This window comes from Bombyx mori, chromosome 8 (genome assembly GCF_030269925.1).
Source record: "Bombyx mori chromosome 8, ASM3026992v2".
Classification (NCBI taxonomy): domain Eukaryota; kingdom Metazoa; phylum Arthropoda; class Insecta; order Lepidoptera; family Bombycidae; genus Bombyx; species Bombyx mori.
In genome coordinates, this window is record NC_085114.1 from 9558648 (window position 1) to 9579664 (window position 21017).

At 34.8% G+C, this 21017-nt stretch overlaps 1 protein-coding gene across 10 annotated transcripts in view; it reads right to left on the reverse strand.

The window, feature by feature from the left end:
- LOC101740157 (uncharacterized) overlaps positions 1-21017 on the reverse strand; it is a 68901-nt gene that overhangs the window by 27121 nt on the left and 20763 nt on the right. The window contains exon 1 of one of the 10 annotated variants that reach the window (XM_004932098.5): positions 13115-13584. The exons of the other annotated variants lie outside the window; for them this stretch is intronic. Coding sequence (XP_004932155.1) covers positions 13115-13166 — 52 coding nt within the window. The 5' untranslated portion in view covers positions 13167-13584. Of the gene's footprint in view, positions 1-13114; positions 13585-21017 lie in introns of those variants that run through there. 10 annotated transcript variants of the gene reach the window in all.

Consider the following 21017-nt stretch of genomic DNA (forward strand, 5'->3'; position numbering starts at 1 on the left):
ACATAGTGACTGACCTGTCGAAGCTTAATGTCCGACCCGAATTACAGCAAATAAAGTCTGAGCAAACCATCATAAAAACACGCTACAAACACAGACATATTATGTCCATAGTAAATAGATGTTTCCGGCACGTAGACAGCCCTGGACATTTAATATTAGACTTCAATTAAATTAATTCCCTTCGTTTTTGTCCATTGTTCGTATGTGACTATATCCGAATGAGACTTCTAAGATTAGGTACTTGAACGAATTACGTTTAATTTATTTATAACGAGCCACTACTGTTTTTATTCGTTCCTTTCGTGCTCATTTGTACCAGTTCTAATTCGATTAGTACAAAATTTTGGTGTCAAGTTTTTACGAAGATAAACGACTATAAAGTAGCGAAATGTTAATTACGTTTTAAAGTAATTTTGGGTTGTTTTCATAAAAATTAACGCAGAGAAATTTTCTTCTAGCAGGATTCTAGTTGAAAAAATACAATTGAAATTTAAAGACTCCAATGGACGGCGTCACGCACCCTGCATCCCTCCGGTCACGCAAACCATTCATTTTTAATAGACCCCAATGGCCGCGTATATTTTTATCGCTGTAAATAAATTATCCTGCACAGATTCTGTCGTGACTTTACGTTCGAACCATTAGGCATTTCGCTAGTTCGCTCAGTGAAATCATAAATTAAAATATTCGAATGTGTGTGTATAGTTAGCACTTCTGTTTATTAGGTACTTTATTCGTGTGCCCGTCTGTATCTGTTTCGTGTGCTAGTTAAATATGTTTTACAGCATGAATTGGGAATAAACTAACAGCTTTTGATAAAAGTGTTATTAAACTATTAACACTTTAAATGTGTTTTAGAGCATGAATTGAGAATAAAAATAAAAATTATTGACATAAATCGATCGTCGTACACCGTTAATCTGATAAAACTTTAATTGCTGCATATACACATACTTATTTATAGCAGTTATAAATTTGATGGCATTGTACTACTTTGTTTAGTTTCTACAGAAATTTAGAATGTTTGGTTTGGATTTATAATTATTTTGTCAAAAAGTGTACGTGGCCAGATTTATGTGTCTTTTTTTGTCTACCTAACTGCCAGTAGCCTCGAGATGTCATTCTGGCTTCACACTGACGAGTGGGCGAGCAAGCTTAACAAAAGCCGTCTGTCTAAATGGGCTATGTCTCGCAATTGATAAGACGTAACAAACAATAAGAGGTGATCAACCGATTTAAGTGTCTATGGACAAGATTTGACAGATATTTTTTTCATGAATGAAATGTATTAGTAAAAAGGCTGCGCTTAAACAACAAACAAGCTTTATGAGGTAAAATGCAGATTGACATTCTTAAAGGGGTCCGTTTTAAAAGACTATGAGTTTTTGTTTTTGTGAATAGCTGTTTTTTGTACTGTATAACGATTACCTTGTTAAACTGGAATTAGAGTTTGCTCTGCGACAAAAACGGCCATGATTATGATAGCTATTGGGCTCCCAATACGCTTTACTTTCAATTCAAATTTGCCACAGTGACAACAAAACAGAAATAATGTTTGCAATGCAACGTCACTAAGCCAAGCTTTATTACTGTATTATGAGCATTAACGTCTTGTACCTATGTGGTTTTCGTATGATGATTGACAAAAAAAAGATACAACTATTTTTGACAGTCCAGTAAGAATGCTTTAATAGTTTTGATGTGAAACATCTATAGCCGCACGTAAAACCGATTTCTGGCGTGGCGACGCATACCGTGGCGACGCGTCGCCATACGCAATCGACTGTGCGATTCTCTACCACTCGATCCGGCGTTAAGCCATCTCTCTCGCTACACTGAGCTCGGATACCTATAGTGTATACTCCGTAGTGTATACAGTGTTGCTTACTACAGTACACATAACCTGTGTTTTACTTGAAAACAAATTATTTATCGTAATATTTTATTTTATCATTATGACATATTTAGTTCCTATCACAATCTGTTCTTTTCTGCATATTACTTTTACAAAATAATGTCGATGTTTCAGATCTGCCAGGCGTCCCGTAACGGCTCACATTTTTTTTATTTTACATTGAAGATTTCTAATCGAGTTTCGTTTTCTATTTAAATCTTTACCGTTGCATGATTTAACGTATTTGCTACCTACTAACCCGCTTACATGACTGTTTATATCACGTAGGTAAGAGAGACCGCTGTGTATATTAAACTATTTTTATAGAATAAATGAGCAATGGAGCTGTGAGCTCCGAAGACGACGAGCATTGAAGCATTAGAGCCGCCCACTTGAGGCATTAGGTCAATGTTCCGATTTGAAGGATGGGACAGTCGCTTTTGAACAAAATCGAGAATTTGACCGGCATTACGATGTCTATTGCTCGGGCAACTATTCACCGTGTAGTAAGCGTCTGTCTACTCGTTTAGTGCTATAAGAATGAAAAGCCACAGTTTCTATTGGAATAATACTAATATGAGTTTAATTTTATGTTTTTTTGGTGACTTTCACATACTGTAGCTTTGGGTTTAGTAAGATCAGGCGGGCTGTGAGCTGCTTATGCTAGCTGATAAAAATCAACATAAAAACAAAATGTATGTTTAATATTAACATAGACTGGTTTTTGAATCATTGCTACATTTAGCCGCAGGCCTATCTCTATTGTTCAGACACGATCGCACTATTCGATTGTCGAACAAGTTTGGATCATTCTGTTCCGCAACACCAATGTTTAATGATTGCTATTTGAACGCAACCTTGAAGGCAACTCATTGCTGCTATCGAATCTTTTTCAAGTGGAGCCTCTGTATAATTATATCTCAAAACTAAATCGTAATGTTCACTAATATAAATACGCTAATAGTCATGCTAGTCCTGTTCTGATGACGTAAAGTATTAGGTTTGTTTGGCTGTTTGGTATCGGTCTAGAATATTATCTTTTACCGTAGGTTTCGGAAAAAGCAGCAACAGCGATCTTTAAGATCTCACTGGCGTTTATTAGTGTTAGCCCTATGTACTTACCTATAGGCTCGCCTATTGTGAGTCCGTATGGGTAAGTAACACTTTGCACATTTCTGCTACTCATTTCTGTTCCAGTTTGAAGGATGGTATATTCGTTATACAAAGCAATTGAGATATCTATCTCATGTATCTTGGTGGGAAGGAGCATTCACGTTATGTCTATGAGCCGGTGTACCAGGTAACACCAGGTTGGCTATGTGATCGTTCAAAATCTTAACAAAAGATATATATGTTATGGAAGACTACTTATGTGATATGAAGACATTGTTTTGATTGCTATTTAAAAGATAAAATGCTGTTTTGATTAATATCACAAAATGTAAGGTAGACGCTGCAACGCCAGACTATACTAAGGCGATACGCGGACAGACAGTCGGTTGAATCAGAACAAAACTGTCGGTTTATTCTGTTATTGTGAAAATTATTTATTGAGAGTTTCAATTCTTATTATTCAAAAGGCTTTATTGACTTTTATTGCAATCAACTGTGTTCCATCGAATACGAATGATGACGGAACTGCCGCTCAGCCATCCCTGGCGCCGTCATATATTTAAAATAAGCCTACAGTTATTCAGAATAGTTTTGACAGGCACATATCGTCTCCCGTCGGTTTGTTTTTATTCTGGCTCGATTTCCGTTCAGAGTCAACAGAGATATTTGGCGTTTGTATGATGCACTTTGTCTTATCATGGGATAGTATGTTTAACTCGAAAGAAATTCTTGATTTTGCCTCGTTAAGCATGGGACATTTAACATTAACGATTTATCGTCTTGTACAAAAAGGTTATTAGCCCACAAACCGGGCGTTTTAAAAACTACCTATTTGAATGGAATGTTCAGTATTATGAGAATTTACTGTTATGTCGAAATATATATAAGAATTTACATACATCACTACTGGTCTTGAATTGTAATTAGCTAGACTAGATCAAAGCCAGCGTTGAATATCTCATTGTGTTCTTATTTAGAAATCTTATATTGTAGTTTTAGCAGACCATCTAGGAAACAAATGAATACGAAACTAATCACCAATGTCATATATTCAGTAGTAGTACTTAGTAGTAGTAGTTTTATTTTTCCAACTTGAAAGGCAAAGTTATTATACCACACAGCCTAATCTTTTATAACTTTTTTTATATGAAAAATGATATTATAAAATGAAATGAAGTTGATTAATATGAAACGTGACATGAAATGAAATGAGATGATATGGGATGAAATATAATCTCAGTAAAATGGTGGTCATTTACTGAGACTTTTCAGCGGACTTTTTGGAAGATCGTGAGAAGATATGTTCAGCGGCTTTGTTTCATTTTCCCACATTTGTGCACTTTCACAGATACTAAACAGTTAATAAACCACCGTTGTTAAACATTTAAACCTGAAGAAACATTAAATAGACAAAATGAAACAAATCACACAACTTTACTCCTCGCGTTCCCGCCAAAAAGTCTGTCATATATCCAAATTATACAGTAATAGTGGTGTGATAATAACGTTTGTCGACCGAGAGTAGCACCACCCCGTCTCTCCCGATAGGTGTCGTGAAAATCGACTAAGAAGCTTACCGGAGCACGGGCAGCGCTGATTATTAACTCCAGGCAACGGCGATTTACTGGTAGTAGGGCGTTTTTAAAAATTCCTATTTCTATTTCTGCCTAGTTTCGGTTTGGTGGGTGGAATAGCCGTTATCATGTACGTCGCCGTATTCAAGTTTTAATATCTATGGGCTCCGGTAGCCATTTAACACCAAGTGGGCTGTGAGCTCTAAGCAATAAAAAAAAAAGAAAAACCTAATTTCTGCACTTGTTTTTTTAGTTCAGTTAGCGCATCGTATGTAGTTTTAATTGATATCGAAAGTGAATTATTCAAAATATATTTACAATGACACAAGGCCGTAATAAAAATTCAATGATTAAATACAATTCTAGGAATTAGGTCACCATATTAAGACATATTTTTTTTGATAGGCTTAGAGCCAATAGAAACCCAAAAGTCGTGTTGGTTATTAAGCTAATTTGCTTAATAGCTCATGTAATTTTTGTTGGGTCGTGTAGGTTGAACATAAGCAAGTTCGTGGTTTTAATACAGTTGTGTCTAGTTTATAACTACAATAATAGTGTAACTATTCAATTATTCAGATCTTTAATTTGAGTTTCACGTATGATAATTCAAGTCCTTTTATTGACTATTTTGGCTTTGATTGTGATAAAAGTATAACATATTTTTTTTGTACATTGAATATACGAATGAAATCGGATAAATTCATATAGAAAAAAATTCGTGATCAGTTCCGTTTTCTGGATTAACGGTTATGATTAAGATTCTTAGTAGATAATAAAATAATCGCTCGAAATAATTTGTAAACGAAAATTTCCAAGTATCTTCCATTTCTTTTGAGGTTTATAAAACTTTTTTTTTTAAGAATTCCCGCCGTTTTTTTAGTGCTTTACATATACGTGTTATGAACGCACAGGTTGACAATGCCCGTTATACCTGATCATATTTCTGCAGCGAAGAAATCTTTGTCTGCATTTAAAATATAATAAGTATCAAATTATCCTTCTATACGAACATTAAAAGTATTCAAAGACCTAAGTTGAGAAAACATGTTTTATTAAAGATCCCCTAATATTTAAATCAATGTAGAATAACGTATTTATAAAACTGATGTAAAGGTATATACAAGTCGTACTAGTTCTTTTTTTTATTATCACGGAATTCAATAGAGTGGTTTACCTTCAAAATTACCAATGGCAATCGAAATTGTGTTTCTAGAACGTTATTTTGAAAATATAAAGAAATAAAAGATATTTTTTGTATTCGTAAAATATTGCATGCACAATCAAAAACTAATATTAAATATGCTAATTCAGTTTTATAAAAAACAAAATGTTCCATTGACTATATAAATTAGATATTTGACGCTAAGGACATCTTAAGGTTTTGGAAGTGACAATTCGAATGTTCTAATGAGCAGCACCAAGCATTTGACTGATATAAACTACATATATAGTTTTTTAACAATTTTGGTGGCCCCTCATATTCAGTTGTTGTTATTTGAATGATATTTTACATAACACTGTTCTCTTCTGCTTCAATCTAATTTATACCATGAGCATGCTTCAGAATGCAAAGTGCAAAAACAAGCTTTGCTACATTTAACGAAGATACAAAGTGATTATCAAAAGACCTTCAAAGGTTCTGGAAATGTGTCGGAGATTTCAATAATTTTCCATCGATCTAAATAGAGCCCATGTGAAACTTAATGTTCAAATAATGATCTTTATTTTGTGGAATTATACAGATATGCTATTGAGGGTTATCGATTAAATTTAAATTTGTCATTTTGATGGATTTTATTCAAGGTTTTTGATTTTATTTAAAAAAAAATCAATTTTGAATGGAATTACATAGTATAAATTCGTTTCGACAAGAAACGTCAGGGCCATAAAAGGTAACACTAATTATGGAAACAGCCCCTGGTTCATTCCTAAAGAACCAGGGAACCAATTTTTCCTCGTTCACCGTCAATATACCAATATTGTATTTTCTGGTGATACCCACGACTCGGCTCGCTCATGCTAGGGGCGTTCTTGGCTACTTATGCAATGTAACAGTTGGATAACCACTGTCGTAAACAATGTCATTCAAGCTATTCAAGATACTAGTCAGCCCAATGTCCCACTTAAAAGCGTGTTTTAGTATTCTCAAGAAAACAAAATTACTAATTTTGTCGACTGTTAACATTTAAACAACATTCAAATGTGAGGAGCGCTAAAATGCCAAAGATATAATTTAACGGGTTGATATTAATGGAGAGTATGTACTAAAAATAGTTTTAAAAATTCCGCTGACACGTTCCGGTCTCATGATCACAGCGAGACGAATGAATTTCCCGAGAACATCGACTGTGACCGATTGCGATTGATTAGAAACAATAACTGCTGATGCCAACATTATTTTAAGTCCAATCACGAATCGAACGTAATTTAAGTGAAATTATTTTTAAATATCAACAGTTGAAAGAGTCGTTTCTCTGTTACTTTGTTCGTTGATTAAGATTCAATTACTAATGAACGCAATGCGCGTAACACCAATTATAAATAAGGAATTTTCACGCCTAAATAAACAAGACGGTAATGAATAAGTTTAAGTCGTTGACAGTTCTTTAATATTTGGGAGAAGAATATATCATCCCAGACCGAATCTTTTCATTGGTAAGATTTCATCTCCAATGAAGTACTCTTCTCTCTCTCTTTCTCTGAAGGACTGAACTTTTTCCTTTTGATTCTCTATGGAGTGTCGGTTCCTTGGATTATTGTGGATATCTGATGAATCTGAGTAGTTGAGGTTGTGAAAAGTCTTGACGTATATTTCTATGTAGATTGCTCTGTATTGACGATAAAATTGTAGGGGACGACAGTGCGCAGATCTCCCACCGAGCGTGTGTTATTATTCGGTAGACAAAATATATTTACATTGCAGTTCGGAATTTGTTTGTTTTCAAGATTATCTTGAAAAAGGAATGAATCATTGCCGAAATTTCTGAATTTCACCAATGATTCATTCCATATTCAACAGGCACAAACTTGTTTTTGTCGGACTTCTTCTATTCTACGATAACTACCACTACAGATGTACCAACATGAACTACAATCTCTTGCTGATCAGACTTGCATTTTAATATCGGCACATCAAGCTTGAGTATACCTACTTAGTAGCTTGTATTCTTGTCAGAGTGGTTGTGGTCATCAGTTCGGGTGTGGTACGCGTCACAAGACGTTGCCATTCCTCGCGTACCGCAGCCCTTCTTGTGCACTCATTAACGGGACCGCTTAAAGCTGCCTTTAATTGGTTGGTCCATCGTAACTGTGATTCTTATCTGATCGCGACGAGGCAACGCAAAGCCACTATCACTGGAAACTTGGCGGATTCCCCAGATTCACTCTCGGTGCTTTTAGGCCTCTCAAGCACCGGTCACCGTCCTCGTCGAATTCATCGATTACGACGAAGAGTTCGACGAGCGAACTAACCCAATACACAGCCCATTGAGTTTCTCGCCGGATCTTCTCGGTGGGTCACGATTCCGATCCGGTGGTAGACTCAGCGAAGCACTACTCTTACTAGGGCTAGTGTTAGCAAATTCTCTCAGGTTGAGCCCGTGAGCTCACCTACATTTGCGGGCGTAGCTGGAATAGCCCCTTAGGCTACCAGTGAATTTCATTCATATCAAACTTGAGTACGATATAAATGAAATCCTGAAGAATATGGCATTGACAACATCATTATTTACTAAGATACCTAAACTCTTAGATTAACATCGTTATGAAATAAAAATCGTGTATTTTCCGGAAAAATAAATAAGTTTACCTACATAGATGATATTTGTTGAGTTTTATAGCGGAAAATACGCAGATGAATACCCATAACTACATAGCAAATAATAAATGATACCGTACTTCAAACATTACTCGTTATCAGTTATTCAGGCTGTAAAACAATGAAAATAAAAAAAATCGGTCTGTTCATATGGGTAGGCGTGTAATTTTCCACTCAGATGAATTTTCATATCGCCTAGACGGAGACAAGCCGGATTCTGCTTCGTCAACATCTTCTGGCAATGAAATGCCACCGAAAGTGATGGCCAAACATACTGTCCAAGAAAACGGTTCAATCAAAAAAATTACGGTGCCTCTACCAAGTTAATTCTTACTCCAAAGTGGGCAGTTTTCTACTACAATATGTGCTATTCTGAAAGGCGGGATCGACCTATCGTCTATATGTAAATAGCGATAATTGTTTTTAAATGTATTGAATAAAAGACTATTTTATTTTGATAAAAAATTGTGAATTACTTGAAAAGTGTATTTCAACAGAACGATGAGGATTGAAAATTAACAATTTACGTTAGTTTTAAATATACGAGACCAAGGGTCGATGACCTTCCAATAATATCAGATCGCACTGGATTGGCAAATGATCAAATTCAACGGCATATAATGGAATCAACAAAATTTATTTCGCAGTCGCGGAAAATAACGATTTACAAACTAACCATTATTCGCTGTTTAGTGAAGACAGTGAGATCACCCCGGTGTAATTGATGATGATTAGGTTATACTCGTATCTGACTTTGAATTGATTGTTGACACGTTCTGGCTCCTACATGTGTTTCATTACCAATTGTTTGCTACTTTCATGGAATCATTTCGATGGTTTTTCCAAACTGTTTGAGCGTTTGTTGCGGATACTCTCACTATTTAATAATAGAAGAATACATATATTTCGACCTCAAATCTCATTGTGGACGATAGCCTACAAGTAGGAACGCTAATAGGTCTACCAATGTTGTACAATAAACATATTTAAAATATCCATAGTTTTTTCTTATTTATTGCGTGTATTAAAATATTTAGGTAGGTGACTCAAAATTGTTCCAGATAAAAAATAAGTCGTATATAAACATTAGATTATTCATACATACATTAGATGTGCGCAAAATATTATTATCTGTTTGAGTTAACAAAGTTAAAGTATTCTACATATTTACTTAATTTGTCATATAAACTAAAACTAACAATACAAAGGAAAATATTATTTTCAAAAAAAAAAAAGAATAGTCCATAACATATTTACGTAATTCGTTAATGATTTTTGTACGGCCCATAGATGAAAACCGTGAACGACTACGTCATTCCATAGTTTAGTCTATTTTAGTTTATCATATGCTGAGCACGTCTTAGCTCTGCTAGATATTGTTTATGCCAGACATGCGCGATGTTACCGAACTGACTAGTAAACAAAACACAGGCTCACCGCACCTCACCGCTCGTTTGCCGTAAGATAATTTGGCTACGGAAACTAATTGCCTTAAGAATTACGTGAATGACCAATTGTCGCTGAGAAAGTCTACGATGAAAATAATAATAAAATGTTTTCTTTAAAGCCGAATCGGTGATCAGTAAGCCAAGTTTTATGGGCAAATGTACTGAGGGTGAAAGAAGCCAAATCTTGTCAAAAAGAGTGGTAGCATATATTTTTTATTTTTTTATTGCTTAGATGGGTGGACGAGCTCACAGCCCACCTGGTGTTAAGTGGTTACAGGAGCCCATAGACATCTACAACGTAAATGCGCCACCCACCTTGAGATATAAGTTCTACGGTCTCAAGTATAGTTACAACGGCTGCCCCACCCTTCAAACCGAAACGCATTACTGCTTCACGGCAGAAATAGGCAGGGTGGTGGTACCTACCCGTGCGGACTCACAAGAGGTCCTCCCACCAGTAAACTCATTCCAATTACGCTCTCGCGATTAGTGTTAGGCTGATCTTGTCGTTATTTAAAGTGTTCTGTGGTTCTTGCATTTATCTAGCTTGAAAGATAAGTATTGAGGTCTTATGATATGTTCTTAGATCGCAACCCGGGGTAGTCCCATTTAGGAGAGGCTGTGGTGAGATTGATCGAATACTATTGAGAGCATACCTTAAATATTTCTCTAAAATAATTGGCGGCTCAAAAATTGTGGATAGCTGGGAGATTCTAAACTAAAGGATTCTTCGATTGTCACTCTCCTTTACAAAGAAGCGATATAGGAGGCAGGCGTTGGTGTTTCTTGGTTTGTTGGTGTTTCTTCGAGCCTCTGTGTTGTCAAATGTGTGCTTAATTTGCCAGTGTTACATTTCGGGTGATCTGTCCGGGTTTTTTGTGGAGGAGGAAGGTGGAGTCATCTCGACCCGGTTTCTGTTGATTATAAGACCCTCGGAGAGGGAGGGCTCAAGAGAACTAGGACGAACGCCTCTTGGCCTTACTTTGAGACTTCTGCTTATCCCTTGTCAAGTGGAAGGATTGCGCTTGTCCACCTCTTATTACAATTGAATTTTGTATCATTACAGATAAATAATGCAATTCAAGTTAATATTTCAAATTTAATACGGCGTAAAATACTTGTGATGTGTTAAAATTCGCAAAAAATATATATTAAATATACATACAGTGAATTGATAGTATAATTGGCAGCTGTAATGACAAAACGCAGTATATTGGCTGATAACTAACGAACTTGAGTACTCGTGAACACACCTCAAGACGCAAAGATATTTTGTTTGTTTCAAGGTCTTGTCATGCATTTCAGATTTCAGAAAAAAATTATTATACATTGATCTTGCATTACAGACACGCATTATCTAAGGCTGTTATCGGAACTCATTAATTTAAATATGTAAAGGAAGGACAATACTGATTTATACTCAAGGCTAAGGAACAATAAGAAAATTAAAGTTTAATTATTGGCAATTTTCGAATCATACTTAAATGCGAGATACTATAAATTATTTTTTATTCTTAAATCGCACAGGTAATGATCCATTATTTAGCTAGCTGCTACTAAATGAAGGATTGTAACGCTTCATGGTTAATAAAATAATAATAATTAATTGTAAAGGGAGCCCAGTCTCGTCGAAGGTCAAATTATTAATGAATTCATAAATTCATCATATTAAAATTCACGGTAATTAAATCAAAATATATTTTGTAAATTCAATAATAAAATATTCAAATATTTATTTAAAAATAGTATTCGAATTTGTTGGCAATTCTTTATGAGGACGTTCAATATTGTCGTTAAGATTTTTCCTTTAAACCACTATCTCTTTGATTTTTTATCAAAAGTAGAGTTTGCAAGTTTATTGAAAGATATTTTTCGATGTCTAAATATTGAATATTTAGATTTTTCATGTGTTCAGAATACAAAACCCTAGTACTTTTACACCATGAGAAATAAATTTCAGTGCTATTTCTTTCGTTGGGAATGTGGGATTATTGGTGGGCTGGAGGTCTGGTCTGCTTCATTAGAACAAGTGAGCGAGCTCCTAGCCTGTAATGTAACTATTAACGAAATATTTCCATGTTTTTAAAACTATTAAAATCGAAACCTGGTTACAAATATGAAGGCTATCTATCAATATTTTCCATTGATAGCTATATCGTACTAAAATAAAATCGAAAAAGTCAAGTCGGGTTTTCTGTTCAAACAATTTTATATTTTAACCGACTATGTTCAAGCCTATGTAGATTTATGATTGTGACCGTGTGGGGCGTCTTCATTTGGAAAAAACATAATTGACAAATGTGTCATTTGATGCATACACTCATCGTGTAATAGGAAAATTGACTTCTCAATAAATCTAATAATGTTAATTTTGCTAAGATTTTTCCTCTTTAGGATTACAGTATTTATAACATCTGAAATGTAAACATTAGGTACGTTAATTATTTTTAAAAATTTAATTCGTACATACGTAGATGTATTTTTTTCTATACAAATATTCTGCCAGACTTTTCGTTTGTATATATGTAACATGTTTTATTAGCTCGTGGTGAATGACAAAGGTGTCAAGGTGCATAATGCAACGCATCAGACACGTAGAAACTTGTTAGTGTGGTAATGACGGGCGTTACTAAGTGAGCTCCTTCAATCTGTACAGCACAATCAGTTACAGTAAGAGTTCAATTAAGATTTCAATAAGAACTTATATCCGTTGACGACCTTGAGTTCAAATGTCTCGCCGACATTCTCTTTGTTGAATCCTAGTGTGTTTTATAGCATACTTGAGAGGTGTGTCTTAATAATTTATGCCAAAAAGCTTTTAACGATAAGCCATATTCAATTATAAATATAATTATTTTAAATTTAAATTTTGTCGATAGTAAAATGGCTATCATGAAGATAATACTATCTACCCTCATATTGTGTGAATTGCGCATTGATCCTTTTACTTTTGAAGACTTAAAATTCTATCCTATAATGATGATTTAGACCTTTGCTTTACGGGTTTAACTAATGTTTTCTTAGTAACTTAAGGAACTTCAGTTTGTTATAGTGCTGTGAAAGTTAAATAAATATTAATTACGAATAAATTTTTTGGTCATTTTCGATTCGATTTCACTTCAAGTTTTTTTTTTTTTTTATATGGCTAACTAGTTGCGCCATTCGGTCTCAGAATTTCATTTAGAAAGGACGAAGTTAAGTTTCCTAGTTCGACTGTGCGTGCCAATACATCGTTTAGAAAGTGCGTCGAGAACGCTCACAATCTCACCTGCTCCACACGTATTCTTCCAAAAGTCACAGAATTTGCTGCAAGTACACATCTCGTTCGGACGTCACCCCGCACTGTGCCAATGTATTTTTAAACTTCACTTGTAGAGTTTCGCAATGCTACACCGGGCGCGCATTCACAACGGCAGCATTAATGTCTACTACTATCGAAGAAAACTTTATTCGTCGTAGTAAACGGCGTCGATGTAAACACGGCTGACAGGATAGACGTATAACGGCTCACAAGGCGATCGTCTCTGTACCGTTGCAGGGATGAAAGCGAGCGTGAGTCCCCGAGCCAGTACCGAAAGTGATCGTCATTATAATACAGCCGGCGGCGGTTCGTACTCGTCTGGAGTGTAGCAGCGATCGACGTGATCGGTGCGTCAGACGGCAAAGCGTGTTGCCGATTCGGGCGCCCTCGAGCGACTGCCGCCGGAAAACGCGGCGATCGCAAACGCGTCGAGGAAATGCACAGATTTCGCGTCCCATTGAACCGATTAACAAAGATTATTGATGGAAATTTAAATTATGAATCTTAGTTTGACACCAGCTAAATTATAACATCGCTCGATCTATATACTTTATACTTACTTCGTCTATACTAATATTATAAAGAGGAAAGATTTGTTTGTTTGTTTGTTTCGAATAGGCTCCGAAACTACTGGACCGATTTGAAAAATTCTTTTTCCATTAGAAGCCGACATTGTCCCTGATGAACATAGGCTACTTTTTTTTAATTATTTTTTTTGGTTTCATGTGTGTTTTAATGTTTCCGAAGCGAAGCGAGGGCGGGTCGCTAGTCGTATATAAAAATTAATTGCTGTTCGTTAGTCTCACTAAAACTCGAGAACGGCTGGACCGATTTGGCTAATTTTACTCTTGAATTATTTGTGGAAGTCCAGAGAAGGTAATTGGTAAGTAAATAAATAAAATAAATTTTGTTTTTTCTTTGATGTGGGGGACACATTCGGGCACAGTCGGACGGATTCATTTTGTTTGTTTTAAGTTTATTTTATACAAAAGTTTCGGTCTTTTATTTATCGATTGAGGCACTGCGAAGTCTGCCGGGTCAACTAGTAAGAAATAAAATATACATTCATTATTTATCGTTGGATAATTAACAAAAAAATATATGTATTGCGTAATGAGCCTTAAGTTAAATAATCAAACGTTAATACATAAAACATGTGTTACTTATGTGTGACCAAGGTCGAGGGGCGTCCATGGCTGAGACACGCTATCAATTCGAATACAAAATCGATCTGTGTGATACAAACTGAATGTTTTACGCACGACTACATTCGAAAGTTCAATAAACAATTTAAGGGCCATTTTCGTATTGTCAACGGATATTTCTATTCTAATATTCCCGTATAAAAGAGTTCAACGCTCTAACCACATCCGTTCCACAACGCATCCGCGATCATCGGACAGTTTCTTTGTGGAGAAAAAAAAAACCTTTCGTGCCCAGTGTATTTCTATTTTTGTATAATTTCTTCGCAATACGATTCTTGAAGTGTTTGCAACTATTAAAGATTTGTAACAAAAAAAAAACATTTGTGACGTACGAATGTAAATTTCAATAAGTTATTCGTAATTATTAAATTTACAGCGCGGGGACTACGTGATTTAAATCCATTTAAATGGTAAGCAACTACGATTGTAAATCTAAAGAAAAAATATTTAAGTTATAAAAAAGGATTTAAGTATTTAAAAGTGTATATGTATTTATTATTTTATAAATATAAATTGTATGGATCTCTAATGTAAAGCAAAATGGAAGTTCCAACGCATCATACAACCTCAATGACGTTGTGCGTCATTCAGTTGTTAAATATACACTGCATGCACTGCAATTTCAATATTATTTACGCATTTGTCTGATTACAATTTATAATCAAAAAAACTATGGCTGTATACTCGTTTGCCTACAAGCGTAATAAAAAAAAAAATAAAAAAAAAAACCATGCACGAACGTTAGTTTGATTGACTCTGTTCTTTATGGTGTCGTTGAATTGATGACTTTTGTCTTTTTAGTGATCTAGATAGACAGACTAACGGTCCACTCGATCTTTAATTAACCGTAACCAATTGACACTATAACGTGATTTGGTCCGGTTGTTACCGGGTTGGTTGTTGTTTAGAAATAATACATAATTGTAACTAATAAGAAAACCGACTTTATTAAAATAAAATGAGAATTTCATCATTAAAGTCGAAGTAACTTTTTTTATTTCTAATATCGATTAAGGACGAACTCCCAGCCCGCCTGTTCTTAAATGCCCCGCGGCTGCCCCACCCTTCAAGCCAAAACGCAATTCTGCTTCACGGCAGAAATAGGCGGGGCGGTGGTACCTAACCATGCGCACTCACAAGAGGTCCTACCACCAGTAAAATTTATTATATTTATATATTATTATTTATTAGTAAAAAATTACCATTCCATATTCACGGTTTCTGTATTCGCGAAATATTTACGGAACATGTGTATGTATGTATACCTCGCGAATAAAGAATTTAACTGTAACATAGTTGCTTTAATATATTTTATTATTAGTTCTTATATATTAATGCCAGCAAAACGATATGTCTCATTAATAAACAGAATGCAGAGTCAGTCTTGATTATTGCTTTCACACTTACACAATTAATTTCGAATTTGATTCGTTCTTACCAACGAAGATTTTAATAAATACATAAATTTAACAGCAAACCTGAATCGATCTCAAAATATCCGCAGTGACCACATTACATACGACATACGAAGGTCGCCTGGCCTCTTATAGACACCGGGAAGTATTCAAACTACGTACCCATTACGAGACTGGACCATAAATTAATGAATAAAGAAGTCTTTGAACAGATTAATCGCCCACAGTAAATTCGATAGTATTCATAATCGCAATGTCTAATACCGTATTCACATTACATTATACGATTTTCGTGAGTCGTAGACATAGATAATACTACTGATATAGATAATACTGCTGTTACGGGTTAATCTCGCGTTAATTATATTCATTTATTATAATAATATTTTCATAGATACTGTCGTTCGTTGCCACGAAAACTGTAATAAAAAAGTGTTCGTAACATCGGAAATAGTAAAATGAAATTAATAAATGCGAGATTAAATCGTAAAAGTAGCTTTAATCTATACATATGGATAAAATTGCGAGTTTCTGCGACGAAGGGCTCGACGAGTAAATTAACTCCCAGACACAGCCCACTGAGTTTCTCGCCGGATCTTCTCAGTGGGTCGCGTTTCCGATCCGGTGGTAGATTCTGCGAAGCATGGCTCTTGCTAGGGTTCGTGTTAGCAACGTCATCAGGTTTGAGCCCCGTGAGCTCACCTATAAACGTTAGGGTTACGCTGAAATAGCCTCTCAAGGCTCTCAGCTTAGGTAGGAAAAAAAAAAGGGAGTTTCTGTTTGTAATATTGAAATAACCGCTTTTTACTACATGCATATGAATATATTTTATATACGGTACATACACTAAAATAACATTTTTTTACAATTTTTGTCTGTCTGTCTGTTTGTTTCGGCTAATCTCTAGAACGGCTGGACCGATTTTGACAGGACTTTCACTGATGATATAAGGAGTATCTTAGGCTACTTTTTTTAGACTAACTTCGCCCCGCGGCGCGTCGCGGGACTCATCAATAATAAATTACAGTTCCCTAAGCGAAGCGAGGGTGGGTGGCTAGTTATTACTAAAAATTTTTAAACTGTTTATACATAGTAACGTAATCTTAAATAGTTAGAACATCGTTTATTTAAAAGTCTGTCCACATGTGCGACCAAGATTTTTTGTGTTACGTTTTATTGTTTTGAATCTACATATATGTAGAATCTTCAAAGCTTCATACCGTCCCTTCTCAGTAGTGAAACTACATTTAAATCAGTGGTTAATTTATGAAGATTTAAAACTGCCCGAAAAACCCTATTTTAATTATATATACATTTTGTTTTTGATTGCTCTTGATGGATTAGGGTCCATAAATATCAGAGCGCAAATAACACTGGGTGTGTTGTAAGCTAGTCAACGAATATAAATGTAATTTAAAATATATTTGTACTATTTGTATCCTGATTTTATTTTCAGATCTAAGTCTTTTCTCGATCCTTCCTTGAATGATACAGTGTGTTTAGTGCGAGTTTTTTAACTTCTCGGTCTACGTTTGCCGCTAGGAGCGCTGTTCCAACTCCATACAAATTTGAGTTAACTTTTACGCGATCGAGAAGTTAAAAAACTTGCACTAAGCACACAGATTTTTACTGGTGGTACCGCACGCGTAGGTACCACCGCCCTGCCTATTTCTGCCGTGAAGCAGTAATGCGTTTCGGTTTGAAGGGCGGGGCAGCCGTTGTAACTATACTGAAACCTTAGAACTTATATCTCAAGGCGAGAGTTAGGCAATCGCCTGATGTCCGTATTTGCTGAATGCACATCGGATGACTCCGTGCGTCATAGCAGAAACTGCACCATTGCAGATTTAGCAATAAGTTTACTTAATAGATATATTGTAATTGTAAATTAGTCTTTTAGTGCATTAGAACCAATAAACATCGTTTTAATCAAATAAATTCTATTTTTAATAATTATTTCGTTCGCCGTAACTTAACTCGAGCGGTGCATTTACATTGTAGATGTCTTTGGGCTCCAATAACCACTTAACACCAGGTGAGCTGTGAGCTCGTCCATCCATCTAAGCAATAAAAAAAGAAGATATGTATTGTTGCTTTCTGGCACGAAGCAATCATTTTTTCCCCGTTCAACGGTAATGTGACCCTTATTACAACGCAATTGAGACTTCCAAGTCATGTTTCAAGGTGGATATTGGCAATCACGTTGTTAAAGCAAACGTGTGCTCATCTACAGCATTAAAAAGAAATCTTGCCCCCCCCCCCCCCTCTTTGGACGAAAACTCTAGTGTTTAATATTTAGTTTGATATTTAGCTAAATAACATTTATTTAACTTTTTCGTCCTCGCTTAATTCAAAAAATCCACACGGACCGGCGCCAAGCTACGACAACAAAGATTGACTTCGAATCATAAATATATTTCTCAAAGACGTCCTAAGTCCGGTCGCTCATCAAACTCTAATCTCATGTTTACGGACTCAGCAATAACTCGGCGAGCAAACTTCTGTGGAGATGAATTTGTTTACTTAGTCTAACAAAACGCGCACACAAAAAACCTATAACTTTAATTTAGAAACCTATGTGGAACAATCAATTATTAAATAAATAAATAATAAATAAATAAATATTTACTAACAATCACGCCACATTAACTGGTCCCGTGATAAGTTCGTAAAGAACTTGTGTTACAGGTACCAGATAACGGAAATAAATGTAAATTTTTTTTATTATACACATTCATATATTTAATATACATTCATAACCCTGGAAAAGACATTTATATTTACCATACAAATATCTTCCCTTGGCGGGATTCGAACCCGCGACCCCCTTGTGTAGTGACCATGTCACTTACCACACTACACCAGACGGCCGTTAATTAACTGTTGAGGAATTTCAAATCTTCAATTTCATAGGACAGAATTAGCAGATAAACAAGGTTATTACCCGTTAGTAATTGTATTATTGGTTTAGTAATTCGCACTTACTAATATTGATAAACAATGTGAATGACATTTTGTTTACCGATAAACGATACAGCATATTATTATTATCACATGCATATTACTAAGATGTAAAAAATAAGATTCTCGGAGACCACCTTGAAGAGTTACAGATAACCTCAGAAAACGAGTTCACTGCCGTCAGAAAATGTATTAAATGGATATTTTGGAATCGATTGGTACAAAATCACAAAAATACAGAAACCAAGTGAGTGTAATGAAACTATGAGGGGCTTTCCATATATTGCTGTGTAATTTCATGATAGTAGTGTAACTGACTTTTAATCAGAAGAAAAAGGTATGTGAGCTTATGCCGTATACCTTTTCAAAGTACTTTTTTTGTAATTATAATATGTATATAATATTATATGTACGTATGTTGGCCTTTGAACGCCATTTTCATTCACTTCAAGAAAATATGCACACTCATCAAGGATCGATGAAAATATGTGCATAATTTTGTATCTTTGCTCTAATATCCTATAAACTAATACCAGAAACTAAAATTATATTAATTGTTAGTTCATTTTCTATTGAAGCGTGTTTTGTTTTAGTTTATTTTCTTCAGTTTTCGCGAGTCGTGGACTTTATAAAAACTTTAATACTTTATATTGTCATACTATCATTATATTATTTCTGACGTTTCCAATTTACAGTTTTCGTGGTACACCACAAACAACTATTCAAATGCCATATCAGTGTACAAGTAATATTTTCTCGCCCAACTCACCACGGGTATTGTGAGTAGAGGAGCAATAAGGCCACTTGTTTGCACAAACTGCACCGCAATTTTGGTCTATATTGAAACATCGACCACATCCCCTGGAGACAAGGTCAGCGTGAACGCTTACGTCGTGGCTAAACTACATACTATAGAACTTTAAATTAAAGATTTGAAGGTAATTAATTATTAACGCTAATTAATTATTAAAGGAATCGAATTATTTTACATATCTGTGATTTTAGACAGAATCTAGAGCGTTGCATTTTACGATGAACATTACAGATTAAATCGTCAAACGAAGAATTAAGAATTAAGATTTTTCGTTTCATTTGTTTTATTTATTGTTTTTGAAAAGACCCTATGTGGCTTTGAATTTACAATAACAAAGAATATTTTGCAAAATTATACATGTATCAAATTCAAGAGTAATAAACACAAATAAATGCACGTTATAAAGCAGAACGATAAATAAAAAACAGTGTATTTTCTTTGTTAAATATCCATTCGCAAGGAATTCGCAATCGTGTCCGTATCAAAATTATTGACAAATTTCAATTCCATTATTTATCCATACTTTGTTTGACGATTTAATCTCTAATGTTCATCGTAAAATGCAACGCTCTAGATTCTGTCTAAAATTAGAGATATGTAAAATAATTCGATTCCGTTAATAATTAGCGTTAATAATTAATTACCATCAAATCTTTAATTTAAAGTTCGATGATTTAAGCTTTCATTTTGCCATTATGATATAATTTTTTTAATATACTAAAATTAGCAAATATGACATGCATTCTTGAATTGGTGGATAAATTGATGTCCTGAGACATAATAACGTGCCAACGCCCATTTTGAATTTTGATTATTCTTTTTATGACGTAGATGGTTTAACGGGCTCACAAGCTAAATGGTATTAAGTGGTTATCAAAGCCCAAAGATGGAGACATCGTGGCCTAAGCATAAGATACTATACGCCGTATCGAGCGATACGTCTATGCCGGTGCTCAAATCAATGATACAAATTTTTCTAGAGAATTACAAACCCAATACGTGTCCACTGAATGAATGTTTTCCACATTGACTTCTCAAGATAGGAGCTGGAATTCCCGTCGTAATGTCTATGGGCTTCGGTAGGCATTTATCACCAGATGCATAGAGAATAATTTCCCATAACTACAAATACGTAGGATATCTAATCTATTAGTCGTATGGACTTTTAAAAATGGTTTAAATTAATTTTACTGTTGAGTTCATCAAAAACAAAAATAAACGTATTATTATTTAATAATATACAGTTTTAATTGCCATAATCAATAAACTCTGATTTCCTCTTCGAATAATAAAATTAAGTTAAAATGAGTTAAATAATTTTACTGATTTATTTTTAAATACCAACCCAAGAAGTCTTTGTCAAGCTATATTATTTTAATGAAGAAACCGGTTGCACAACTTGCCTGTTTGGAAATGTAAATTATGACGTCACGTGTAATTGGTTTGTAAATAAGCCGATGCTATAGTTGATGTGT